Source organism: Lynx canadensis, chromosome A1, assembly GCF_007474595.2.
Source record: "Lynx canadensis isolate LIC74 chromosome A1, mLynCan4.pri.v2, whole genome shotgun sequence".
Taxonomy (NCBI): Eukaryota; Metazoa; Chordata; class Mammalia; order Carnivora; family Felidae; genus Lynx; species Lynx canadensis.
The window spans coordinates 117762243-117789982 of NC_044303.2; the positions used below are offsets into that span (position 1 = coordinate 117762243).

The 27740-nt window shown below is 55.7% G+C and overlaps 1 protein-coding gene across 1 annotated transcript; it reads right to left on the reverse strand.

Annotated features, from left to right (window-relative positions):
* Positions 1-1780: 1780 nt before the first annotated feature.
* Positions 1781-27740, reverse strand: PCDH1 (protocadherin 1). Its single transcript, XM_030320372.1, has 5 exons — positions 27700-27740; positions 18630-19492; positions 13135-15330; positions 7707-7926; positions 1781-5474 (listed from the first exon to the last, which is right to left on the reverse strand). The coding sequence occupies exons 1-5, from the start codon at positions 27737-27739 to the stop codon at positions 5080-5082; spliced, it is 3714 nt and encodes a 1237-aa protein (XP_030176232.1). The 5' UTR covers position 27740; the 3' UTR covers positions 1781-5079.

Sequence of the window (27740 nt, forward strand, 5' to 3'; positions counted from 1 at the left end):
CATAGAGACCGTGTGTCATTCTTGGGGTGTCCCAGTACCCTATGCTGGGCTGGCACAAGGGACAGGCTCAGGAAATGTTTACAGAATAAGTGAACAATCAGCAGCAGGATTCTAATATCCATGTCTCTTGACCCCTGACATCTTTTCCAGGGTTAGACCTTAACAGGAACTCCTTACCCTCAACGTGGGGCTGAGTCAGGGGTGGGGATGTTGTGAGGTCCTCCTGTTGATTCACTGCTTCCTTTGATCAAGTGAAGCCTCAAGGTTAGGGCTGGTCACTCTGGCCAGGTAGAGGGAGGGTTTGTGATTCTGTAACTGGAGGATTGGTGGGGGGCCTGCGGGTTGCTCACTGAGCTGGAGAGCTGACCTGATCCCTTGTGAATTCAGAGGCTGCCAAAGGGGCCTCAGTCCTTCCAGGCCTCCTCCCACCCCAGGCTCTGGAGCCCCTGGTCCAAGCCTGATCTTGATGGTGTCTTCTTCATCCCCCCACTCCAGCCCGTCCCGTGCCTCACAGAAGATCCAGCCACTGGTCACTGAATGTAGTAAGGGGACCTGGGGTGGGCGCCAGGCCCTGCGAAGCCTGCGTATGGGAACGGATGAAGGGGCGCCTGCGACCTCCGCTGTACCCGCAGTCGATCCGGGTTTACACGGAGGCTCATCCAGGATTAGTCCCTGCGCTCGGCTAATCCCAGCCTCCCAGCCGCTGAACCGACCCCGGGGTCGAGGAGCCAGGCCCATTCTGCGCGGGCGGGAGGACGGGGCTCGCAGGCGGAGCGGAAGCGCAGGCGGGCGGGGGTGGGGGGGGGAGGGGGAAGAAGGAAGGGGCACCCCGGGAGGCGGGGCCGGGAAACCGGCTGATCCGGTCTCTGTTCTTCGACCTCTCCGGAGCTAGTGTTTACCCGGGAGCCGGACGGAGGAGGCCGGGGCCGCTCGGGCCCCGAAGCGGGGGGAGGGGAGCGCAGTCGGAGACTGGGGTGAGACTTTTTCAGGTCCCCTAAATCGACCTCCAACCCTGGTTCCTGAGTGTGGGACGCAGCGACAGATATCTCTCACCCCTTCTTCCATTCAGATCCGTAATTCATACTTGTTGCTAAATGAAAGGGGAATGGAAAAGGATACATGCCCCGTGGAAGAAGGCAGCACAGCGTGACCTTCCCCAGCGGCCCCCCCCCCCCCATCCCTAGCCCGCACCTTAGCTCGCAGCGGGGCTGGGATTGCCTGGAGCGGGTTGGGCCAGCGGATTGGTTGGGGGAGGGGCCACTCTGACAAGCACCGAGTAGATGTCTGTCCTCAATCTGCGTCCTTTTGGCCCCCATTCCAGAGTGGCACCGGTTGATCTCAATGGGTCTCCTGGCCCCCTCAAAGGCCTCTAACCCAGTCTTAGCCCCCAGTCTTCCCGGGACGCAGGCCTGAGGGCCCGGAAGAAGCGAGGTGGGGTCCGGTTTTCACACTTTTATTGTAAAGCTCGGGAATAATTACACGGGTCTTCCATTGACAGCTCAGCAAACAAACCGGAAACGAACCGAACCGGAGGGGGTAGGGGCGGTGCCTGCGCATGCTCGCGGCGAGGGAGGGGGGGTCAGAGAAAGAGAAAGACAGAAAGAGACAGAAATCATTACAAATCAACGGGATTGTGCTCGCAGCGCCAGGGATGGGAGGCGAGTGAGGGCGGGGCGGGGGCCCTTCCCGGGAGGAGCGAGGCGGTGGGAAGTGGCACGAACCAAGAGAAACACGACCCCAGTGTGGGCACCCGATGAGCCCAAAACCCCCCTCCCCGAACCCCACCCCCCAACACACGAGAGAGACACGGCCCCCCTCCCCACTCAGATAACCCGAGGAGACACAGTCTCCCTCTCCCCACGGGCAGACACACCCGCCCGGGAACCCCATGGGCGAGACACAGTCCCCCCTCCCAGAGAAGTCCCGCATGGAGACGCCCCCTAAGAGACTTTCTCATGGCCAACAAAAGCCCTCCAACACCAGGAGACAGCCCACACCCAGGGAAGAAATGGCTCCAGAGGCCGGGTCCTCAGGAGAGAGAGGTATCCCAGAGCCTCCAGGAGAAAAGACAACTCAGAGCTGCCCAGTCTCTTCCCAAAGTGCTGCAGGTCAGAGACACCCCCAGAGGAGAGATACAGGGAGGGCCAGAAACATCCCTTCCCAGACATGCTGCAGAGATCGCCCCCTTCCCTGGGAAGAGAGATGGCCCAAGACTGACATGCCTTAAGTACTCCCAGGAACCCTGGGAGGAAAACAGGCTCCCCAGAGAGCCTGGGTAGGGGGGAGACATGCTCCCATGGTCCCCAGAGGGAATACATGTCCCTCCAGAGACTCCCAAAGGGAGAGATAGGGCCTAGGGAGCCCCCAGAGGTGAGAGATGCCCCAGAGACCCTCCCCCAGGGATGTGAGACACGCTTCAGGGACCCCAGGAGAGGTCCCATATACCCTCCCCCTACCTTCAGACATGCTCTGAAGTAGGGGGTTGGGGACCAACTAGGTCCCCTCTAGGAAGACACTGACTGGGTCAGGCTGGGTTTGAGGGGGTCTCCTCTGGCCAAATGTCGCCTATTTGTACATAAAACTGTACGCGACACAAGGCATTGGGGAAGGGTTTCACAGACCTAGGACCAATGGGGGTGATCCCCAGTGCTGTCACCCATCCCCTGCCCACCTTTGGTTTCACCTCTCGAGTGCCCAGGTGGTGAAAGACTCAGCACCCTGACCCCAACCAGGGGGCCAGGACTCTGCCTTGGCCTGTGGGAAGGGCTCCCCCTCTGTGCTTCTCAGCCCTCCCAGCCATCTGGGCTACCCCCTTCCTTCTGGCTTTTCCATTGTGCAAAATGCTCCTCTGCCCTTCCACTCAGTGCTCAGGGGTCTCCAAGACCAGGGCAAGGTGCCCAGGCCACCAGGGGCTTCCAGGGGAGTCCATTGACTCCAGGAATGCCTCCTGTCTGGACCACCCTCTCCACCAAGCAAATGGGCCTCATACAATCTTCTTGCCAGAATCCTGACCTCCAGGACCCAGGACAGCCCTTGAGGCTACTGCCCCACCAGCTGGGCACCTCATGTTACCAACTCCACCACTATTGCACCTGCCCTGTTTGTGCAGGGGAAGGGGGCTGTCTCTTTAATAAGCCCCCAGCCCACTTCTGGGCCTCCCCCAGGGAAAGGAGCCTTTGGCCAACCCCCAGACCTGGTTGCTGCCACCCCAGCCCACTCTACCCTCTTCCCTCAATAGAAGGGCTGTGTATGCTGAGGCCACCAGCCTAACAATGCTCTCCTTCCCAGCACTGTTACCCCAAGCCAAGTTAGGGGCAAGGAGCAGAGAATAGGGTGATTCTTCAGGCCCCTGGCTTTTCTAAGGTGGAGATGGGGTCTCTGGGGTTACAGGAGTCAAGACCCCAGCAGCACAGCTCCCAAAGGCACCAGACGACCCAGCAGCCTGTAACCACCCCCTCCCACCCTTGGGCTGCCCCCCAAGCTTAGACTAAGTCAAGCAAAGGCCATACCCTGAGTCTCCAGCCTCCCAGCCTGGGCCCCTGGGGAGCTGGAGAGGTATGGGCCAAGGCAGTGGGGGTTTCTGGAAGGGAGAGGGACTGAGGCTTTGAGATGGCCACAGTGGGAGATGGGGGCTCTGCAGGATGCCCCTCACACCCTGGCCCCCTGAGGTGTAGAAAGGAATCCCACCTCATCATGGCTGACTGGGCTTCTCTGCCCCCCAATCTCCCCACCCCCTCCCCCATGGGACCCCTGACCCTGGCAAAGGGAAGCCCAACTGGAAGAAGGGGGCCTGGAGCCCAGGGTGCCCTGAGGCAGCCCTTCCCACCCCCTGAGATCAAGGCAATGGTGGTTTTACAGGCTGACGGGTCAGTCATGGCAGGGGCTGGGGGTTGGGGGGCAGGGAGGGGGCAGGGTGCAGGTTCCCCCTGCTGGGGGCAGCGACCAGCCACCCCTTGAGCAAACCTTCCTGCTCCCAACTCACCCAACCAGGCCAGAGGCACAGTCATCCCACCCCAGTCCAGCTGCCCCCCACAGCCTCAGGGCCCCTCTGTGATGCTCATCTGGATGTGGGGGGGCCAGCATGAGCAGGGATCCCCCCCCCAGGGCACAGCGCAACAGTTCCAAAAAAATAGAGATTTGTATTTTTAAAAAAAATTAAATAAAAGCCCAGCTCTGCTGATAGGCGAATGTTACCCCCATTCCCACCCCCACCCACCCACTGTTTCCCTGGCCTGCACCCCCATCCCACTACGGCCCCAGGGGTATTTACAACATGGAACAGTAGAGGCCTGGGGTGGGGGGCACTGCGGCAGGGAGGAGGGGGCACAGGGCAGCCCCCCCTCCGAGGGGTCCCCCAAGACAACACAACATCAACAAGAAAAGTTGCAAATCAGGCAGAAATGGGGACATCATTCCAAGGTCCTTATATACAGACACTGCATGACCAGTAGGGAAGGGGGGTGCCCAGATGGGATCAGGCATGGGCATGTGGCAGGCAGGTGGGCCAGCCCAGGAGCAGTATAGGAAGACAAGGCCTCCGCCCCACTCCCACCCCCATCCCCACCCCACCTTTGGTAACAAAAGCCCTTCAGGGAGCCCCTGGGGGTCAAGAGTTTCCTCTGGGAGTTCCCAGGGAGAGGGGCTCCCCAGTTCAGCCCTGAAGCAGGGCCGGAATGGGGACATCCTGTCTCCACCCTAGTCGGCCATGCGAGAAACAATGAGTTAAAAGTGTGTTGCCCACCCTTGACTCCACCATCTGCCCGAAGTGAGGGGGTGCTCCCTGGAAGTTGAGAGAAGGGAGCCTAGACATTGTAGAGGAGCCCTCTTGGGCACCAGCTGGGGGGAGCCCCATAAAGGGGAAGAAGGGCTCCCAGGGGCTGGGGGATGAAGTGAGGAGAAAGGACCTGGACCCTGCATGGGGGAAGGGCCTGCGTGGTCATGAGGCCAGTACTCACCCCCATGTAGGGCCCTGGCCAGGAAGTCCACGCTGGAGGGGTCAGGAGCAGGGCCCTGGAATGGACCCATCTGGGAGCTGGCCGGTGGCTGAGGGAGGGGCATGGCCACAGGCCAGAAGGGGGCTCACAGGTAGATCTCGCGCTTGGCTGTCTGGGCAGATGCCGGTGTGGCTGCAGGTGGGAAGTCCGAGGTCTGGGTCAGGGGGATTTCCTCCAAGGTGGCCGAGTCCTTGCAGGAATCATGGCTACTGTGGGAGAAGGCACTGTAGGAGGGCAGGAGGCGCACGGGGGCCGTTTTGGTGTTCCGGTCTTCCGGGGGGCTGGGGCTGCCGGCGCCCACAGGCTCCTGCCCTCCTCGGTCCTGGTAAGGCACGAAGGTGGAGAGTTTGAGGGCGCTGCTCTTGGTCCGGCGGCTGGGAGACGACTGGCCAGGCATCCAGCACGTGTCGGAGTGGCCAAACTCGCTGCACTCCTGGGTACATGTGCCTGTCATGGCAACATCAGGCAAAGGGCGCAGGTCTGCAGGAGACAGTGGGGAGGACAGTCTTCAGGCAAAGAAACCTCACAAAGCTCCACTCCGTGGCTTCCCACAGGTGCCCACACCCTGCCTCAGAACAGGGTGCGCGCCCTCTTTGCCCACTGAGTTCACAGGTACACACACCTGCAAATAGACACACACCCTCCCACCATCCACCGCATGCTCTTCTCTCTCTCTTTCTCATACAATCTATCCTTAAATAGATGCGGTCCTCCATCCTCAGCCACCCCCCAGCTCTCCTATCAACACGCCCACCAAATCTGCCCTCAGACAGGTGCATAAACACAGAACCCATCTACACACTCCATCATCTATCTATCTCCAGACCGGCTTAAACGAGCAAATCTACCCTTAGGAGTGTGAAACCCCCATCCTCATTTAAAGGCACAATATCTCTGTCTGTCTGTCTCTCTCTCACACACACACAAACACACACACACACACACACACACACACACACACACCCCTATCCTCAGATAGGCATGGACACACAGATCTACACTGGGCATCTGAATCCTCAGACGAAGGTGGGCACATACCTTCTGAACCCCCTCAAACTCACCATGCTCCCAGCTGTCCTGGAACCCCACCCTTCCCCAGCATAGCAAGGCCCTTCTTTAAAGCCAGGGAGAGGGGATGAGCTTCTGTGTGGACAGTTCACATAGAAGCACACACCCAGGTACTCACAAGCACACTCATGCAACCCCTCCCCACCTCACTCCAGCCCCCTATGCCAACCACCACCCCTGGCCTAGCTCCGGCTCCCTGCCCAGAACACCCACGGGAACAGGAGTTGGCCGCCTGACATCAGTAGCCGGTGTGGTTGCTGGGCAGCGGGGGTCTCCATGGGAACGGCTGGGCCATGAGCACTTCCTGTCACAGTTGCCCCTGTCCCGCCCTTGCTCAGGGACGGTACCAGGCGGTGACCCTCCCTCAGGGACATGACTGAGCAGCACTGCCTGGGGCAGGGGCTCCCTTGGTACCACCCACCCTGGCTTGGCCTCCTGCCAGTGCAAGGTGAGGAGGGGACAGCTCTGTTGTTAACCCTCAAAGCACCAAGGCTCTTCAGCTCAGGGCAGAGTTGGGAGACCCAACTTGGCACAGAGCAGAGCATGGGCACTGGGTGGGCGGAGCTGGGTGCTGGGCCAAGTCCCACAGACCCCAGACCCCAGAGCAGCTCCCACATACCTGGCACTCCGCCTCAGGGCCTGCTCCGGCCAGCCGGCTCTGCGCGGGCACAAAAAGGACGAGATGGGCATGAGATAGAGCATGGAGGGGCATAGTGGGGTGGAGGGCCCTCTGAGACCTAGGGCCTGGGATGTCAGACAAGTGCCCTGTTCCTGAGAGCTGGGGAGTGGAACTTTTCATCGTTTTTGGGGGGGTAGTTTGGACGGAGGGAGGGGGCAAGACCCAAAGACAGCTATAAGGTGGAGAGTCTTTCAGTCCTAAGGGGAAGCTTATTCAGTCTCCCCCTCCTCAAGCTACCATGGATGTCTTCAGACACACACACATGCAATACGCACTACACAGACACACACATTTTGACAGCACACCCACCATCTATCCCCACACTAACCTCTGCTCTGGCCCAGACGTCCCTTCTGCCATCACCCTTCAAACCTTTCCCCTCCCAGACAAGCCTTTCCCCTCCCCACACCTCCCCGCTCCCTTTCCTCAGCTAAACCCTCTCCGGCTCCTCCTCTCATGGGATCATCATACCCTTTTCTGAGCTCCTCATAGCATCCAGGGTCCCCTCCCCTTTCTCAAGGCCCTCTGACCCCATTAAAGGACCCTCATTACCTCGAGGTTCCCCCAAGATTCCCTCACCACCACCTGAGCCCTCTGGCCACCATTCTCCTGGTCCCTGTTCCCAGGAAGTCAGTATAATGTGGTACTGAATGCAAGGTCTCAGGAGTCAGAGAAGCCTGGGTTTGAATCCCTCCCAGCTCTGTCACTTCCTGCGTATTACTTTGGGCAAGTGACTCAACCTCTCTGAGCTCACCGTTACTCCATTATAAAGAGAACAATAAAGTTCTCAGATCAGAGAGAAGTTGTGAAGATTAAATGGGTATATGGCTGAAAGCACTCAGCACCGCGATTACTGCTGAACACACAGCAGGAGCTCAATAAATGGAAGGTATGTTTAAACTCCGGTCACCATTCTCAGCTCCTGCCCACTCCCGGGGCGCCCTGACCGTGCTGGTGCTCCTCACCGTTCTCAGGGTGCTCCATCTCTCCTATGCTGCCATCGGGCGTCGTGCGCTCGTAGTGGTCCTCGGGCAGGGCTAGGGGGCCGAGCCGGGGTCCCGAGGACGACTTGCTGGATGGCGTCTCAGACTCCTCCAGGCCACTGTCATAGTAACTGTGCTGGGACGGGTCCTGCAGCTCCTGGGCCTGACTGGTGGCGGAGAATGTGACGCGGCGGTGAGGTAACTGCGGGGACAAGGAGTGTCACTGCTGGCAGGCCGGCTGGCCCCAGGGGGCCCACCACCACCGCGAACCCCAGCCCCTGCCAGGCCTGCCCCAGAGCTTCCGGTCCCCCAGGCCTCAGCAGCACCCGAGAGGAGGCCCAGCCCCCCTAGCAACAGCAGAGCCCCCAAGAAAGCACAGATGCCAGTCGAGGACTTCCCCTTAATTCTAGGACAGCTCCCAGGATAGCCAAGGCCACACTGAAAGTCCCAACACAGCATAGGCCCCGGTGTTGTTAGAGCCCCCAGGCTACCACAGTAAGCCTAATCCAGTACAACCACTCACCGCCGCACAGCTTCCCAGTATTGCCACAGCCGTTAATTCTAGAACAGCCCACACCAGAATAGCACAATACCAGCCAACTCCCCTAATTCCAGCATAGCCTTCAAACACGAGCAAGCTTCCGATTTCTAGAACAGCTTCCTTAAAGCAGTATGAACTCTTTGTTCCAAAACAGCTCACCGATACCAGAACGGTTCCCTAATTTCCAAATAGCATCCCCGAACTTCAGCTCCTCACCTGTCTCATTGCTCTGTAACTTCCCATTGCCTCCATCCAAATGAGATCGCAAGGTCTTTCTGATCCTCTGTTCCTACCCCTGCTGTGTGTTGCTGCCGGCTGCCTCAGGACTCCCTCCTGCGTCCCCTCCCACTCAAGCCCCTTGTCCCCACTTCATCCCCCTCTAGAGAGGCCTGGGAATGGAAAAAGGTGGGAGGGAAGAAGGAAGGGGAGCCTGATAACAAACCAGGGCCCCTTGGGGGTGGGGAAGCAGAACAATGGAAACTCCTCCATCCTCCAGATCAGGAAAACAGTATTAACTGTAGAGGGTAGGGCCCAGGAGGACCTGGGCATAGGGGGATGGGCCTGGCATTCATCAGGAATTAGGAAGGCGGGCCTCAAATGGATTCTCCTTCTAGGAAATGAGAAGGAGCTTCTGGGAGGGGTTGTGGCTTGGTGGAGCCAGGACTTAGAAGCTTGGACTGGGGGTTGGGATAGGGGCAGTGGAACCGTGACAGGCGTCTCCAGGCAGCCCTGTCTGCCTGCCACAGGTTAATGATCATCCCAGGAACCTGGCAACCTCAGCTTGGCACTTGGCACCACCAACCAGTCACCCAAACACCCACCTGGGACTGCCACTGATTTTCCTGCCAACCAGAAATCAGGAGTCGTGGAGGGTGTAGACCCAGGGTCCCTGGAAGCTAGGGGTGGGAGTAGCTCAGGCCAGGGCTCTCCTGGGGCTGAGTCTCCAGGCTCCCTCCAATCCTCTAAGACTTCGCTGGTGCTTTGTCTTTATTCTAAAGCCCTCAATAGGAACTTATCAACAAGGCCAGAGGAAGGGGTCCTGAGTTTGCAGACCCACCCTCCTGATACCATAACAATCTCCATCCCATCCAAGGCAGTTGGGGTGGTGACGGGAGCTGTCAGGACAAGGAGCCCTGAAGCTTTTGGGAAGGCAGCCCAGAACTACCTTCCCATCTTGGCTCCCACCTCGTCTTCAGGAATAGGCAACCCTTCTTGGGATCCATGTTGTTATCCAAAACACCGAATGGTCTGGGTGATGACAGATGAGGTCCCCAAAATGGACCTGGACATTTGGGGCTGGGATGTTGTAAAGGAGCATCGTCCACCTGGTGTTGAAGTGAACAGTCTCCAGGAGGGGGTCTGTGAGGCACAGGGACATCTGGTTGTCAGGTGCTTCTCCTTCCAGTTTTCTCCAAGATGACAGCCAGTAACTCTCCCTCCCCAAAGAACCTACTACATTTGGTAATCCAAAGCTTCAGACTTGCCCACTAGGCATGCCCCTTGGTCTCTTTTGCCTTGGATTTTTTTTTCTGTAAAATGAAGGGTTGGATCATACTCAACCCTAAACATTCCCTGTAATTCTTATCACTATCAAATCTTAAAAAGCCTAGATCCCAAATCTCTCTGACTCCAGTCCTGAAGTTCTAGACATTTGCTGGGTATTTCCTATTGGCCATCCCTACTGGTCCTTCAGATTCAACAAATCTGAAACCAAATTCTTCTTTTTCTTTCACCAGCTTATGCATGGGCAGCAACTTCATCACTGTCCCATCACCCAGACACAGAAGGAAAATGTTTACCTGGGAATCCTGGTAGGTGTCATACTCATTCCTGTCATACTCATTCCTCCCTACCCTATATCCAGTCATCCTGTGAGCCCTACAGGTTGTTTCTCCCTAAGTTTAGCCAAATCCATCCATTCATTGTCCCCACTGCCACCATTTTAGTCCAGACCTTAGAGTTTCAGTCTTGTACCTTCACCTTTACCCCCTTCATATCCACCATACGTTCCACTGGACTTTCTAAAACTCAGTTCATCCAAAACTCATGAGCTTTTTCAGGGGCTCCCATTTCCTGTTCAGGAACTTCTGGCATGGCATCTGTGTCACCTACAACCTACAGTTCTTCCCATCTCCTCTCTCAGCTCTCTTCTATAGCCTTCATGCCAACCAGAATATTCCGCTTCCTGCCCTCTCCCTGTCCCCAAGTTGGCCATGCTCACTGCTGCCTCAGGAGCTGGTTCCCTTGGTTGAACCTCCTGCCCAGCTCCTGCTCATCACTGAAGAGCTGGCTCAAGTTTGACATTTTCCTTCCAGGAGCCCACTCCCATGTCCTCTGCAGGTGTTATACTGCGTTCCTCAAAGAAAGGGAGGGGGCACTATGGTCAAATAAATTGGGAAAACCCAGAGTTATACAAAGTGTAACAGGCTCCCCTCAATTCTCACAGGATTGGCAGAGCCTTTAATAGGTTAATGTGACAGTGCATCTCTTACTCCCCAAACTAACTTAATCACAGGACCCCTTTTGTATAGTATTATGGAAAAGAGCAGACTCTGGAAGTCAGATTTCCTGATGCTTTCTGTTTGAATTCTGACTCCATCACTAACTAGTTTTCACTTCTGGAAAATGAGCATCATAATGACTTATGTCACAAAGACTTATGAGCACTGAATGAGCTAATTCACATAAAGTGCTGAGTAGGGTACATTGTACCTAGTATAAGGTAAAAAAAAAAAAAAATGGAAGCATCTAGTTGCAGAAGTTATAGTGGAACAACTTAGAAAAAGCTTTACTATGTCCCACTCGACATTTAAGATTCTCAGTTGCCTCATCTTTTGCCTTGCATGTGTCATACAAATACGACCATTTCCCTGCAGGGTCTAGTACTACGCTGACCACACAGTAGAAACTTGGCCTAGGTGTTTCAGTGGCAACCATGGTGTTGTGGTTTGGTTGTGTCTGAATGTTGGGAGATGTGCAATGTGGCTCCGTGGATGTGTTGGGTTGCAGCTGAGTAAGGGATAATCCCTCAGCTGTTGGGAAATAAAAAGAGATGAAGAAGCTAAAGGGAAAAGAGAAAGATGCACCTGGCAGCAGCAAGCATGGGAACAAAAGAGAAAGAATGGTTGGTCAGGAGTTGCTGGAGGTCCCCCTAGAGATGCTTATTTGTCCAGGTGAAATGACATGAAACTAGATTTCACTTGCCCAGTGCCCCACTCCTCCAAAGCCCCCAGGAGTTTTTACTTTGGGGGTACGCCCAGGGCATTGGGGAGTTTGTGGACAGAATCAGGGTAGAGAGCTGGCGCCTTGAACCTCCTGGGAGTGTCTCAAGGCTCTTCAGTCACCATGGAGACGCATTGCCTCTGGCCTCAGAGACTCTCCCAGGACCTGAGGCCCCTCACCCAGGCTTTAGCCCCTGTCCCCCTTGGGCACAGCCAGAGACAGGGCAGACCCAGGAGAGCAAGAAGTGAGAGATGGAGAGAGAGAGAGTGAGAGCCAGCAGCCCAGGCGTGGCCAGAGCAAGGAGCTGAAGGAAGGGAAGTGAGGAGGGGTAGGATTAGGATACCTCAGCCTCAGTCAGAAGGGAGCACCCTAAGAGTGGGGATACAGAGCAGGCCAAATCCAAAGAACCTCAGGATTCCCTCCCGTCTCCCTGGGCCCTCCCTCCCAGTGGCCCAGGCTGGCGATCATGGTGAGGACATGCAGGGCAGGGCCCAGTAATTGTTGGGAATTGAGTGCTGTTGGGATGAAACAGCTGGGAAAGGGACTTGGGGAGACCGTGCCCTGGGGGAAGGTGGCTGGTATTATCAAGGGCGGCAGTACTCCTCGCTGTACTCCTCCCTCACCCGGTGCTCTGGCCTGAGCTCTGTCAGGGACTGCTCAATGTGAGCAGATTGGAAGGGTCAAGTCTCAGCCAATGGACAAAGGGCGGGACTTGGGTGCATTTCACTTGGGTGCAGCTGCCCTTTCTTGGCGCAGGACGTCATTCCTAGGGAGAAGGCTTCACAAACATGGGATGAGGGGACATGCTGTCAGATATGGGGGTAGATGGGATGACAGTAAATTAAGATAGGGTTGGGGTTGAACACAGGTCTAGGAAGTGGGAAGGGGCAAAGAGAAGGGATGGGGAAATTGGGTGGAAACCTAAGGACAAAGGGCTGTTTCCAGTCTCTCTCACTCCTTCTCTCAGTTCCCGGAAAATAAGAAACCAAAACTCCAAAAATAGAGAACTTTATTGTCAGAGGTAAGTGTTTGGGTCTGGGGAAGGGGAGCTGGGGCCCAGCCACAGGAGCCTGGGGTGGGGAGGAGGCTGACACAGCACACCTAGAGGCACAAATAGGGAGGCCCCCTTCCTTGACAGAGTCCCTATCAGTTACCCCCTAGGACCCCTGGTCTCCCTGTTTCCCTTCTAGAGAAGCACCAATGGCGGGTCTCAGCTAGAGACCCAGGTTTGGAATAGACTTCTTCACTTCCCTCCCACATCTTCTGCCTTCAAATCCCTCTGCTCACCCACCCATCAGCCCCCACCAGCTAGACCAGGTGGGGTCTAGTGTCTCGGGATTTGACAATCACAGGCTTCTCCCAGTGAGGCGGGGGCAAGGAGGAGGATGCCACAGAGCACACCCTCCCTCAATTTTCACTAAGCCTAACGCTCTGAGCCTGGGTGAGGCAGCAGTGTCATCACCAAGGCCCCAGCATCCCCAGATCTTTGGTCCCACCTCCCACCACTGGCTCGGGTCGGCCCCTACGGGCTGGTGAGCACACAGGTCTGATAAACCTGCTCTGTCACTCCCATACCTCAGTCCAGATGGCCCCATGATAGGGGTGGGGTAGGGGCCGGGGTGTGCTGAGCCGCAAGGGCTGGCCTACCTGCTTGCTGGGGTATTTGGGGGGGTTGGTGCGGTAGCTGTAGTCGGAGTACTGCTCAGAGCCTGTGGACGTGGTGTCACCTGTGCCCACGAATGTGTTTGCGGGTGGCAGGTCCTGCACCACCTGGTGCTTCTTGGAGGCCGAGGGTGACTGGGGCTGCAGCTGGATGGAAGGCAGTGGGGAGTTAGAGCGGTAGTGGCGGCCCAGGTCAGGGCTGCCCGGTGGATAGTTGAGGGGCAGGTGGATGCGGGGGCTGTCCCCAGGGGCGTCGCTCATCAGGTTGAACTTGAGAGATTTCTGCAGCCCGGCCTCGTCCTCATCTTCCACTGGCTTCACAGGCTTTGGGGACTTGCTCTTCTTGCCCTTGCTTTTGTTTCCCTTGGAGGCTTTGCTGCTGGGCTTGGGGGCATACAGGTCCTTGGTCTCCTTCTTACCAGCCTGGTAGCCACTCTTGGCTTCCCGCTGCCGGCAGTAGCGCACGAGCACTGCCAGGGCAATGAGCAAGGCCACAGCCACAACACCAGCCACCACACCAAAGAGGATGTTGCCACGCTGCTTGGAGCGCTCGTATTCCGGATCCCCAGCAATGTCGATGTCCAGTGGCGTGTCCAGGCTGTGGCCCAGCAGGGTCTCTAGCAGGGTGCGGTTGGCCAGGGTCTCGTTGACATAAAGGTGGACCAAGGCTGTGCCATAGCGTGGGGGCTTGCCACGGTCACTGACCTTTACCACTAGGCGGTGCAGCCCATGGTGGCGCCGCTCAATCTCCTTCTCAAGGGTGATGGCACCTGAATGTGACCCGATCTGGAAGAGACCGTAAGGGTTGCCACCAGCAATGCTATAGGTCAACTCAGCATTGACACCAGAGTCAATGTCCTCAGCTGTCACCTGGCTGACCGTCTCACCAAGACGGGTCTGGGGGGTCAACAGCCGGTGGGAGGTGTTGGAAGGGGCGGTGATAAAAGGCGCATTGTCATTCTCATCCAGCACGTTGATGGTGACACCAACATAAGCTGAGCGAGGTGGGACACCGCCATCCACCGCCTTCAGCTGGAATGTATAGGTGCTTTGCTGTTCCCGATCAAAGCTCAGGCTGGAGAGAATCGTGCCTGTGCCATTCTGAATAACAAAGTCACCATTGTCCTGCTCCACTGTGAGCTGTACCCGGGCATTCTCCCCCTTATCCCCATCAATGACGGTCACCATGCCCACTGGACTCAGTGCCGGCATATTCTCCATCACTGAGAAGTTGTAGCCACTCAGCATAAACTTGGGGTCATTGTCATTGCAGTCCAGCACGTTGACGAGGACGGTGGCTGTGCCCTGCAGGCTGGGGCTGCCCCGGTCGGCTGCCACCACCTTTAACTCATAACTGTCCCGCTGTTCCCGATCAAGGGATGTCTTCACCCGGATCTCTCCAGTCTCAGGTGAGATGGTGAAGAGGCCCTTGGCGGCTGGCTCAGGCTCCAGAGAGTAAACCAGCTCAGCATTAGAGCCCGAGTCAGCATCACTGGCAGTGACTTCAGTGACCACTTCACCTGGCTTGTTGTTTTCTGGGAAGGCAACCTCAGTGACGCTCTGGGTGAAGACAGGTGCATTGTCATTGACGTCTACCACCTGTACCTTGAGGGAGTTGGTACTAGAGAGTGGGGGGTTGCCAGAGTCCACGGCCACAATCTCTATGGTGTAGTCTTTGACCTTCTCGTAGTCGAGTGGGGTGGTGGTCTGCAGGAAGTACTTCTTTTTGCTGTCACTTCCCGTCTCACTGGCCTGGCGTAGCTGGAAGGGCACGTCACCTGCCACCACACAGGTGACAGCTGCATTCTCTCCCTCATCTCGGTCAGATACCTGTACCAGGGCTACAGCTGTCTCCTCTGCCACATCTTCTGAGATGTTCGCCATCCCATCTTGATGGGTCACCAACCCTATGCCCCGGATCTCAATGGTGGGGGCATTGTCATTCATGTCCTTCACAGTCACCACCACTTGGGCACGGGCACTCTTGGGGTTGGTGCCTCGGTCCTTGGCGAGCACTGAGAAGCGCAGGGTACTTACATCTTCACGATCCACGGGGCCCTGCACAGTAATAAGTCCAGTGTTCCTGTCCAGTCGCAGAAGACGCCTCACCACTTCAGGCGCCTGGTGGAATGTGTAGTCAATCTCCGCATTGGCACCTTGGTCCGAGTCATTGGCTTTCACCTTCAGGGCAGGGGAGAAGAGGAAAACAGGAATGAGTTAGTCTGGGGATAGCAAAGTCAGGGACACGTGTGCTGCCTTTCCAATGAGCACAGCAGATATAATTCATTGAACATGGCACCATTTCCAAAAGCAGCACCTATACTGCCCTTTTCCCAACCCTGACATTGTGGCAGGTATCACTGATCTATTTCCCAGAGGAGCACAGATGCAGCCTGCAAATCCTCAGCAGCGCTACAAGCAACTAGTAGAGATGGGATGGGGCATAATTCAACTCTGCTTACCATTCCTGTTCCAGTGTGCCCAAATATGGGGATGAGGATCCAGCTAGCAACTGGGGCAGCCCTTCCAGCCAGTTAAACTGGCCTTCAACCCTTCTGGAGAGCTGGAAAGGTGTGAGTAGTGGAAATGGCATGTATGCACGACATATGTGTATAACATGCATGCATGCACACACATGTGTTACAAGACTGGGGTTATTTGTTATTGTGTGAGAAGGTACGTGTTTGTGCGCTTGTGTATTTGCACACGAGTAGAGCCCCACATGCCCCACCTGGAGGCCACAGGTGAGGGGATTTCTTTTGAAAGGAGCCAGGTGGGGATATGGGTCAGAATGAGCCTGCCAGGCCACTGCTCTCTCAAACCGGGGAAACCTGTTTCAGCAGCTTCTTCCCTCCTGCCTGGCCCTGGCTAGGCACCAACTTGAGGAATCTGGGCGGCCGAGAGCTGCGGCCGACAGGGAGGGGTTGGTGCAGGCCACAGAGCTTGCTGGCAGCGGGCTGGGATCCCAGCACCAAACAATGAACTGTCTGTCCCTTTGCAGTGGGCACGCCCTCCCACGCCAATGCCGACGCATACTCGGCCCAACTCTACAAATATGGGTGGTGATGGGGCAACAGGAACCTGGTGGGAATGGCTATGAGGTACCACTGGTCAGGGAGAAACAGAGGGTTCGAATTACGTCACAGCCAGACAGAACGTGATGGCAGTAGGATGTGGGTGTTGGGGATAAACAGACAGGTATAACTTGGCAGAGTCTCTGAGAAGCACAGTGGACGAGTCCTGGGTTCAAATCCCAGCTCCATCACTTTCCAACTAACTATGTGACCTTGGGCCAATTACTCAACCTCCTCAAGCCTCAGTCTACAAAATGTATAAAATGGGGATGATAATAGAACCTATCTCATGGGGTTGTGGTGAGAATTAAGTGAGATAATACTTCTAAAACTGCCTAACACTGCCTGGCACGTGGCAGGAGCTCCCTAAATAGCATCTATCCCTCTTTTTTGTTTTGTTTTGCTTTTAGAGAGAGAGAGAGCATGAACTGGGGAGAGGGACAGAAGAAGAGAAAGAGAAAAAGAGAGAGAGAGAGACAGAGAGAGAAAGAGAGAGAGAGAGAGAGAGAGAGAGAGAAAGAGAGAGAGAGAGATATGTAAGCAGGCTCCATGCCCAATGCAAAGTCCAACGCAGGGCTCAACCCCATGACTCTGGGATTATGACCTGAGCCGAATTCAAGAGTCAAATGCTTAACCGACTGAGCCACCCACACACCCCAACATTCATCCCTCTTTCTGTCCATCCACCTGTCCATCTCAGAAAATTTGTGCTAACACAGTGCTGGACACCACATCTGGTGGGCCCTCAAACCACGGCTAGTCTCCTCTCCTTCTGGCTGGGAACCAGGACTCTTTCAACAGTGGAGACACCTGGGCAGGGCTTCCTAGCAACCTGGTATTTGCTAACCCCTGTGAGAGCCAACCTGTTTCTTCTCACCAACCGCCCTGTCCCCGGTCTATCTGTCTCCTACCTTTTCATTATGATGTCCACCTCTCCCTGTCTCCAGACTGGTCACCCTGCTTCTTATCTACCTGTCTTGCCATCTTACCTCCCTTTGTCTGGATGACTCTTCACTCCTGTCTCTGTTTCCCTCCCCGCCTTTTTGAGTTCTTCCTGCCTCTTTCCCATTGCTTGTCCTTTCCCATCCTCTCTTTTCTACCCTTCCTCTAGCCCCATCTCTGCCCTGCTCTCTTGCTTCAGCCCACTGGAAGGGGATGTAAGCTGTTACATGCATAGGCTTTGAAGCCAGACTGCTGGATGGGGTCAGGGTGGGATGTGAACACATCAGCTGGGTGAAATCAGGTGAGTTTCCAAATCTCTATGGGCTCAGTTTCCCATCAGTGAAATGGGGATAATGCTTACCTTGTACTGTAAGGATTAAATGACATAATACACATAATGTGTTCAGAACACTGCCTGGCACCCAGGCTGTTATTATTCACCATCTCTGATGGTCTGTCTCCCTATTCTTCCTCAGTCTCTCTTCTACACGTTCAAGTCCACCAGCCTCTTAAAAAAAAAGGACAGGACTGAAACTCCTTCCCATGCCCTGCTTCAGTTTAAGGATACAGAATGAAGGGTTTCCCAGGATGGTAACGGTATACAGGGCAGGCTGTGCCCTCCTCAGCTCCCTCACTTCAAAGACAGACAGCTTCAGCCCAGGGGGAAGGAGAAAGGAGCTGGGGCTGGCAGGAGTCCAGGGCTGAGATGACAGCAGGAGATACGCCCACCTGTCTGCAGGGACGCTTTCTTTGCTCCCTCCCAGGCCCTGGCTCCACCAAGCTGCCCAAGCCCCTGGGGCAGTTCCCATGGAGAGGGGTGCTGAGAACTTCAGTAGAAGCAACCGACCCTCCATTGTACCAAGCATCCCATACTCAAGAGCACCCTGTACCAGGGAAGGAAGCTGGTGTACAGACAGACATCTGACTGCAGTTTTCTAGAACTGTGAGGACTCACTTGGCTAAAATAATCTCATTCAACTGTCAGGGAGAGGCAAAGTAAGGCTCTGTCCTCTAGTTTCAGGAGAATCTCATGTGGCTAAAGGGCCATTGGTTGGGAAGATATTCTCATCTCTGGAGAGACTGTTCTTGTTCCAACTTGGCTCACTCAGCTGGGGAGGAGAATATCATTTGACTTGGGAGGAGATTTCACTTCTCAGAGGTTTCTCCAACTTGAGTCGGCCTTGGGAATGAGTGAGGCGGGGGGGGGGGGGGGTGGCGGGGATTGCTGTTCATATGCTATCTGTGCTATGCTATGTCACTCTAAGTAGCTTGATAGAGGAAAACCATATCACCTACTGGGGTAGGGTGGGGCTTATAGGAAGATTTCTCTGGGACTGGGGAAAAAAGCTCTTACCACAGTACCCTGGCAGTTTCCCCTTAAGTAAAGGGAACATTCATCAGGCTGGGTTGGGCTCCCATTTCTAAAGGTGGGAACCCTAACAGTTAGATGGAGGGGCCTCTCACCTGGATGACTGAGTGGCCTATGGGGCTGTTCTCAGACAGCTCAGCCTCATAGGAGGGCCGCTCGAACTTGGGGGCGTTGTCATTGGTGTCAAGCACAGTGACTCGAAGCAGGGCACTGCTGGCACGTGGGGGGCTGCCACCATCCTGCACCTTGATGGTGAGGTCATAGGAATCCCAGCGCTCCCGGTCCAGGTTGCCCATCACGATGAGCTGTGGCTGCTTCCCCTCCTGGTCCTCTGCCACCTGAAGCCCAAATAGCTCCTGGGCCTCGGGCCCGGCCTGCAGCTCATAGGACGCCACACCGTTGGGGCCAGTATCACGGTCAGAAGCCACCGGGATGGGGAAGAGTGAGCCGATGTTGGTGTTCTCAGGGATGGGTAACGTGATGACTGGCGAGGCGAAGTTGGGCGTGTTGTCATTGATGTCCTGTACCTCTATCTGGCCCTCTAACAGCCGGGGACTGCCATTCTGCGCGAGGTCTGTAATAGACACCTCAAACTCCAGGATGCAGGGCTCACCGGGGAGCTGGTTCTGGCATTCACGGAGCCCCTCGCGGTCGATAGAGGTCTCCGTGGTGAAGATGTCTCCCGTCTTGCCATCCACCCGCAGGTACGGGGCGCCTACCTCTAGTTTGTACAGGTGGCCCATATCTGGAAAACCGTAGTCAGCTGCGAGGCTCCCAATGAGGGTGTTGGGTGGCTGTTCCTCCAGCACCTTGTACACCACCCGAGTGGCATGGCCTGGGGATGCGGCCAGCAGAAGCAGCAGTGTCAGTAACAAGGGAGGCAGCAGCAACCGTTGCCGCCCAGGGCCTGGGCTAGGCCTCAGGGGCCCCATCCTGGCAGGCTCTAGAATCAGGAGGACTGCAAGGGGAAGAGGCAAAACAGGAGGTCAGCTGAGAGGAGGAACCCAAGCCAGCCCCTGACTCTCCCTCTGCCACCTATACACTAGCCCATGAGGAGAACTCAGCTCCAGCCCAGAACCCTGATTCCAAAACCCGGAACCCTGAGTTTCACCCACAGCTGGGTGTAGCAGCAGTGTCTGCCCCAGCTGGAGGAGCAGGTAAGGGGCCTGGAACAAGTCTAGAGCAGCTCCCGCCCATGGAACGCCCTGACCCTCCTGACACTCCCTCCTCCCTGCTCTCTATTCTGTGCTTTGCCCAACACCTCCTTCTCACCAGCATCCTGCCTTAGTCACCCATGGTAATTACCCTGATACTGAGATACAGAGAGACAGCAAGTGGAAGGGGAAGGCCTTAAGCAACCCCCCACATACATGGTAGGAAAGAGACACAGGCACCCCTTACATTCCCCAGACCCCACAAGGAGGGCCACTCAGGATGGCTGGAGAGAGTGGGAAGAACCTCTCATTTCTCTCCCTTCTGAGATGCCAGTCAATATATGTGTATGAGATGTGACATGTCAAATGCCTTTTTTTTTTAATGTTTATTTACTTACTGAGAGAGAGAGAGAGAGCGCGCACAAGCAGGGTAGGGGCAGAGGGGGAGACACGGAATCCGAAGCAGGCTCCACACTGTCAGCAAAGCCCCACTCCAGGCTCGATTCCACAAACCGTGAGATCATGACCTGAGCCAGAGTCGGACGCTCAACTGACTGAGCCACCGAGGCACCCTCAAATGACTCATTTCTGACAATAATCACCTACAGTGCCCAATGCTTTCACCCGCATGGGAGGACCAGCTGAAACTAGGCACCTATCAAGGCTTGGAGATAGCTGGAGTTGAAGAGAAGGAGTTAGCCACCCACCTCCCCTCAGACACATGCTGCGCTGGCCAGTTCCCAGGACTCCAGCTCCTCCCTCCCTCCCCTACTTCCACTGTGGGCAGACTAGACACTGACAGGTGTGTGGAAGAACAGTGTAGAGGTTAACACTGGGGTCAGGACTGTGGTCAGGGCTGACTAGCCCTGGAAGTGGCATCGGGAGCTGCCCTGGCCTGTCTTTAGCAACTGCGAGCCCAGCAGGTCTAACTGGGACAGAACTGCCAACCACACCACCAGCCTCTCCCTGACCACTCCCCTCCAGGCCCTATGTAGAGTCTCTCAGTAAACATCTGGCTCCTATTTGACCCCTCTCCTCACAGACATCTGGCCCCTATTTCATACCTTGCCCCTCCCCCCTTAACTGGTCCAGTCGCATCTCAGACATGCTTCTCCATGCCAGCCCCCAGGTCCTTCCAATTGGAGCCCCTGTGTGTCACAGCCAACCACAAGCTGCACTCCCATCACCCCAATAACTCACTTCTGCCCATCTCTTCCAGCTTTGAGGCTATGCATTTGCAGACCCCAGCCAGACCTACTACTGTCCCAGTCTTGACCCCTTCTTCCTGTAGGAGGCCATGGCCATGGCCAGCCCCTCTATTAATAAATCCAAAGTCAAGCATTTCCTGCAGAGGGCTCAGGGTCACTCTCCTTTTCCCACCTCCCCATTTGCACCTGAAGTACCTGCCTCCCACCTGGAAATCCTACCCAGCCTTGTCTTAGATGGCACCTATCCCACCAAAGGCAGACTCTGGTCCCCCAAGAAGCCTTCCCAGGCCTCTCCAGCCCATGGTGACCTCTCCTTTCTCCAACTCACAGCCATTATTGTCTGCTCCAATCCTGTGGCAATGAATCACTGAGCTCTCTGGGACACCGCCCTCCTGCCTGTGTTGTTCAACCCCAGTACTGTGCACCTATTCCTGCGTTCTCTGGCTCTCCAGGCAAACGCCAAACTTCCTGAAGGTAGGGCCAGGCTCCCTACATTCATCTCCCTGCCCCAACCCACGCACCTTCACAATGCTGGGCACCATGCATTCAACAAATGTTTATTGTGACTTACAACGTGCCAGGCTCTGTCCCAGGCACTGGGACACAACAGCATACAGGATAGACTCAGTCTGCTACCGTGGAGCTCACAACAGTTCTACCTCAATGACTATTTGTCAATCTTGTTTGGTTGTAATCATTTGGCACACATAAGGCTGCGGGATGGAGAAGACATCAGACAGTCTGAGGTGAACCCTAACTGCCCATTTCCTGGCTGCTGAGCAGGAGGAAATGATTTAGAGCTTCAGTTTCCTTATCTGTAAAATGGGAATAATACTACCTATTGTCTAGGGAGTTTGAAATTTTGTGGGCTAAATGCCTAGCACACAGTAAATAGTCAACAAATGCTCCCTCAAAGCACCTACAATTGTAGTTATGTGACTGTTTGGGAAGTAATCTGTCAAATGTCTTTCCTACAAGACTGAGCATACAGCAGGAGAGGCTCTGCTTTGTTTGCTCCTACATCCTCAGGATGCTGCTCTGGACCCAGGACACAGCAGGCACTCAGAAAGAGGTCTAGAGTGACTATTTTAGCTCCCAGGCTTAGCTTATCCTGGCACTTTCTGGGTGGTTACTGCTTATTTCCTTACCCAATTCCCTTACTCCATTGAGAACCTACCGGGGTCAAATTTAATCCCTCTCTGTTTAGGTCCACAGTAGACTCTTAGCAAATGTTCACTGAACGCAGATTCCCTACACAAGTCAAACACTTGACTTCCTTCACATAGCCTTCCCGAACCACACCAGCTCCCACCGTCACTCCTTGACAGTAAGGTGCTCAGAGTGTGTGAGGCTGCTATCAGATTAGTGTGTGTGCTTGTTCTGAGTTGCAGTCTTAATCTCTGTAAAGGAAGGAGGAATTTATCTAATGCCCCATGTGGAACCATCCTCCCATCACTTCCCCTCTACCTGCATGGACCTAGCACAAGGCTCATCTTACTTTCAAGCTCCAACCCAATCACACCTCGAATGGACTCTCACCAAAGAACCTCATTCCCTGCTGGGTACCTGAGCCTCTGTCCCCCCATGGGGGTGGGAGGGAAACAGCACACACACACACACACACACACACACACACACACACACACGATGGAATCCTCTTGCACACCAATTCTATGCATAAATCTTGGGAGGGTGGGGTTATATGGGAATTACCCTAAACCTGACACAGAGGAGAAATAAGGCAGTGACTGCTTGCCTCCACTCACTCTCTTCAGAACAGGGATTCTTAACCTTTTTAGATCATAGCCCCCTTTATGAATTTTATGAAACCATGGTGCATATTTTTCCAAGAAAAAAATGAATGCTCACACATTTTGGCTATAAATTCAGAGGTCTGTGGTCTGACAGAGTCAGGGTGATTTTGATTTGTAGCGGCTCCAATAGCTACAGGCTAAGCCCTTCCTTCCCCCTCTCAGGGTCACAATACACAGTTCTAACCCCTCAGGCCTCCCAGGCAGCGCAAACACAGTAACCACCCCCTACCCCGCCACAGACACACACATTTTTTTCTCTCTCACTCATTCACACTGTCACCCTTAGGAGATCCCTTACCTCCATCCAGCAGAAGAGTCAGGAAAGGACTGTGGTATACAACTTCTGAGTTGGAAAGAGAACCACAGAGGAATATCCAAGGCCAGGAAGGTATGGGGAAGAAGGTGTTTTTAGGAAGTAGGAATTTAGGGGAACATAGGTTTGGGGGTGTGGCTACACACAGTGAGGGCCAGAGTTGAAGAAGCTTTAAGGCCCATGAAGTGCCTGGAAAGTTGCTTTAAAATGATGCCCCCACCCCAGGAATTCTGATTCTAGGGGGAGGGACCTAGAGAACACCCCACCCCAGACAGCAGGGTACAGTATCAGGAAACACTAGGTCCCTGGAGTTAAGAAAGAAGTGCAAATTCTACAGTCGACTTTACCATCATCATCACTGTCATCACTATCATTATCATCCTAGTTAACACTCCCTGAGATTTTACTCCATTTGCATACATTATCTCATCTAATCCTCCCCACCCTCTGAAACGGGTACTTGATTATTACCCAGCTCCCCATGGTACAGATGATAAAATTGAGGCTCAGAAAGAATAAGGAACTGTCTCAGGTCACAAAAGTAGTAAGTGAAGAGTCAAGACGTGGGAAATAAGAATGTCTCTTCAAGGCCCAGAGTCTGGGGGGGAAAGAAAATCAACAAAGGTCACAGAGGCTAGAATGTGTTTGCTATGTAGCATCTCCTCCCTCCCTCCCTCCCTCCCTCTCCCCACTCCGGGCTACCAACTTGCCTGGAAAGGAAAAAAAGAGAGGGTTCAAGGACTGAACCCCAAGCCTCCCAGGCCTCCCCACCCCCCCCCCACCACAGGGCGCATGCCATCCTAGGGATGCAGGAGTCAGAGGAACCAGGACCAGCAGTGAGGCAGCCCTAACCCTGGCCCCCATCATCCCTGAACTTTGCTCAGGTGGTTGGTTATTGGGAGTCATTAGTCCCAGGCGGCAGCTTTTGAAGTGATTAGCATCTTATCTGCCCTTGCCCAGGCACTGGCTGCCTTCCTGGCAAGGGTGTCCCCACCTCTGCCCAGTGACATAGGCACCCTGAGAAGCAGAGTTGCAGCATACACAGTGATTCATTCTTCTCAGGCCTGAGGAGTGCAATAAGGTATGAGGGGGCAGAGTCCAGGGAAGGCCAAGGAAAACGCCATCTGTGTCAACATCTGGGGAGGGGGGAGAATAGCAGTGAGGGTTCACCTGGACCTTCAGTTTCAGTCCACCTCAGGGACCATGGTCCACTTTCTGATGAATGCTAAAACACTTAGAGGCAGCACCAGGTCAGCTCTGACCCCCCACCCTTCTTACCCCTGCACTGTTACACAACAGCCACTACCACCGGGGGCAAAAAAACAACAACAACAAACAAACAAAAACCACAAAGGACAAAGCCAACCTCTGGGAGAGTAGGGTAAACAAGCAGGGCTGTGTGGGGTGGAGCTGTTCAGAGACTTCCCACAGTGAACAAGTGCACAGCCCTCAGCTCCTCTCCCTTCTCTTTCACAACCCTCTATTAGCCTCTGCAGGGCTTCCAGGCACCTGCATTCTTGAGTCAGATTGTTGGGCTCAAACCCTTGCTCCACCACTTACTTCCTAGCTATATGACCTTGGCCAGGTGACTTCACCTTTCTGAACCTACTTCCATATTGTGGAATGGAAATAATAAATTCTGCCCCTTGGAAGGTATCTGGGAGAATTAAATGAGATCTGTGGCATTGAGGTCTATTACGTTGTAAAGGACAGATATATATACATACATACAGCATTTTATTTCCAGCATCAGGCACACAGTAAGTGCTCACTGGTTCAGTAAATAAATGCACCCATCCCCTGCCAGTTGAGCAGACCTATGAAGACAAGGTTGGTGTGTATCTTACCACTGTATTGCATCCTCACCACCACCATGGGCCCTGGTGGATAGCAGGTGCTCAATACATCGTTGGAAGAATCTCACTCTGCAGCGCCAGCTATCCTTGCTCAAGGTAGGGGTAGCCCTCACCCCATATCAGAAGAGCCTTCTCCATCTCCTCCCCATCCCCCTCCCGACCCCCCACCCCCACCCCCACCCCCGCCCCCGCCCCCGCAGGCCTTCTCCTGGTGCTTCCACCCCTCTCCTCCCAGCAGTAAGCTCACTATTTCTATCTAGCCCAGATGCCCTGACCGAGTAGCCACAGCAGCATCAGCCCCTCTGCTAGGAAGATACCAGACCAGCAAGACACCCTCTTCCAGATGAAGTCACTTACTGAATTGGGTCGGAGGAGAGGGGAAACACGCTGCTAGAACTGCAACCAGATCTGCTCCTCTACTACACTATCCCTAGGCCATCCCTGGAGGCCCTTCTCATCCCTCTCCCCCATTCCACCCCACGCCCTGGGCTACTTGTAATTACAGATTTCAATCCTCCTAGACCTCTACGTCAAGAAACTAGCCCCCACCTCTAGGCTGTCACAAACACCTTCGGGGCGACCTCTTTCCTGGCAGCTACGGGAGGTTGGCCCAGAGCAGGTAATGGAAGGCCCCCAGCGTCTTCCGGCAAGGTGTCCTGGACTCCATCGCCGGGGCAGCCTCCTGTCTACACCTCCGTGGTCAGCGGGCGCTCCCCGCACACACCCAGAGCGTGGGCATCTCCTCCCAGAGGACGCAGTCGTGTGGTGGTGGGGAACTGCTGTTCCTCCACCATCCTTGGACTCAGGCGGCCCCACCCCCATCCCAGCGACGCAGGGCCTCCGGGAGCTCAAGGCGAGGCGGGGGAGGGGGGAGCGGTGAGAACGTGCCTCGGCTAGCGGGCCCCTTGCGCCCCCGGCCCCAGCGGCCGCCGCGGGGAATCCCTCCTCCTCCGCGTCTCGGCCCTCTGCCTAGGGTCCCCTGCAAGCGGGCGCCGGCGGGAGCCGAGCAGCGGGCGCCGGGAGGGGGCGGGGAGCGAGCCGGCGCCGGAATCACAAAGCGTGGCGAGCCAAGCCGGGTGGGGACATTCTCCAGGAAAGGACCCTCTCAAGGCTAGCAGAAAGGGGTCTTTGCCCCGCACTCAATCCTCACAGACCTCAACGCCTCACCGAATACTTCCAGCTAGAAGAAACAGTCGTCAATCACTGCTGGGGAAACTGAGGCCAGAAGTCTGGCTCCCGAGGGTAGCTGAGTCCGTCTCGCCTACCAATTTTGCTCCAGCGCGTGCAGCGATCTCCCTTCGGGCCGCAGGGCCTTGCCCGCGCACACGACTCTGGCCTGTAGCCGGCACCCGGCGGAGGGGGCGTCCAGGTGTGAGAGGGACACAGGTGTGCGGGACCCAGGTGTGCTGGGGACCCAGGTGGCTCGCAGAACGCAGCTAAAAGGCCCGAGGAGGGTCGCAAATACCGCCGCAGGCTTGCACCCTCTGCAAAGGGACCTGGGGCCCTGAAGCCCAAGGGAGCCGGGGTGGCGCGGCCTGCCAGTCCAGCCTGTTCCGGGAATACCCGGCCAGGGCTGGCCGCGGAGTGGGGGTGGGGGAGACGCAGGCAGGGAAGCCGGTCCAGCCAGCCCCCAGGGTTCCCGCTGTGCTGATATTTACAATAACAATGTCGTGATTAAGATGAAGGGGCGCTGGGGGCTCGCCGGACCGCCCAGCGGCTTCCCAGGACGGAATCTGGCCTCGGAGGGAGAGGGACTGAGTATTTGTGTGTATGGGCTGCAGGTGTAATGTGACACTGTTGGTGTAAGGTGTGTGTGACACCCAGTGTTAAGATGTGTGAAGCAGTAGATTCTGTGTTTGTGCCCGTGAGGCGCCGCTGTAGGTTCTACTTTCTGTGTTAGGGTGTGTGCCGTCAAGGCGTGTGCTGAGACACTAGGCTTGTGTGTTTATGTGGGTGCAGTTGAGGGGGGCAAGCGAGACCTGTGTTGTGTTATCTATGTTCTGGCCAAAGAGTGCGTAACATATTTTATGGTAGGGTGTGTTCCTTAAAGGAATATGTATGTGAGAGGCTAGGTTTTGAGTGTTCGTTTGGCGAACTGTGGCTGTGACACTCGTACATGAGGGCACGGGATTGTGTTTGTGTGTCCATGTCGCCGAATGTCACACCCGGTTATGTTCTGTCGCTCTGTTGTGGCCAAGGGTTGTGTGTCCGTGCTGCTGAGTGTGCAGACGCTGAAGCGGATTATGTGCTAGTGACGGTGCCCCAGTGGGCGCTGGTGTGCGGGAGGTATGTCTGTGTGCATATATGTACGGATGTATGTATGCGTGTACATATGTCCGTGGTCTGGCCCTCTGGTTGCCCGCGGGGAGCTTGAAGCACCTAAGTGATCCGAGCTGGTCGCCCAACAAGTGTGTGTGTGCGTTGTGTATTAGGGTCCTTGCTTGCTTCGTCCTCGGGGAGACCCCCCCCCTCAAACTGGGGGCTGCGCGCTTCCCCCAACCACCTCGGTTCGGCGCGCTCCTAGAGTCGCCTTATTCCCCGCGGGTCCAAACGCGCAGGGGTGCGGGACGCCGAGGCAAAGGTCCGGTTCAGCACCCCCTCTCCTCGCTCCGCTCCTCGCCGCGGACTTTGGAGGCCAGGGTGCCCCGGCCGTAACCCCCAGCCCAAGCTCCCAGCCGCCCCCACCTCAGCCCCAGCGCGCTGAGCACAGCCTGGGCCCCCGTGGCCTCGCTCCGCTGAGCGCCCCTCCCTCAGCTCCCGCCGGCTATGGCCGCTCCTGGCCGGGAGCCGCCGCTGCCTCCACCGCCACCGGATCCTTACCCGCCTCGGGGCACCGCCGGCCGCCGGCCCTGCTGTCCATG

What these genes read in the sequence shown, in the direction of transcription:
- PCDH1 (XM_030320372.1), bottom strand. Translation starts at nt 27,739, where the DNA reads ATGGACAGCAGGGCCGGCGGCCGGCGGTGCCCCGAGGCGG. An exon ending in CCAAATACCCCAGCAAGCAG is followed by an intron (nt 7,927 to 13,134) that starts GTAGGCCAGCCC and finishes TTGTCCCCGCAG; the next exon opens with TTACCTCACCGCCGCGTCAC. An exon ending in GATGGAGCACCCTGAGAACG is followed by an intron (nt 5,475 to 7,706) that starts GTGAGGAGCACC and finishes TGTCTCCTGCAG; the next exon opens with ACCTGCGCCCTTTGCCTGAT.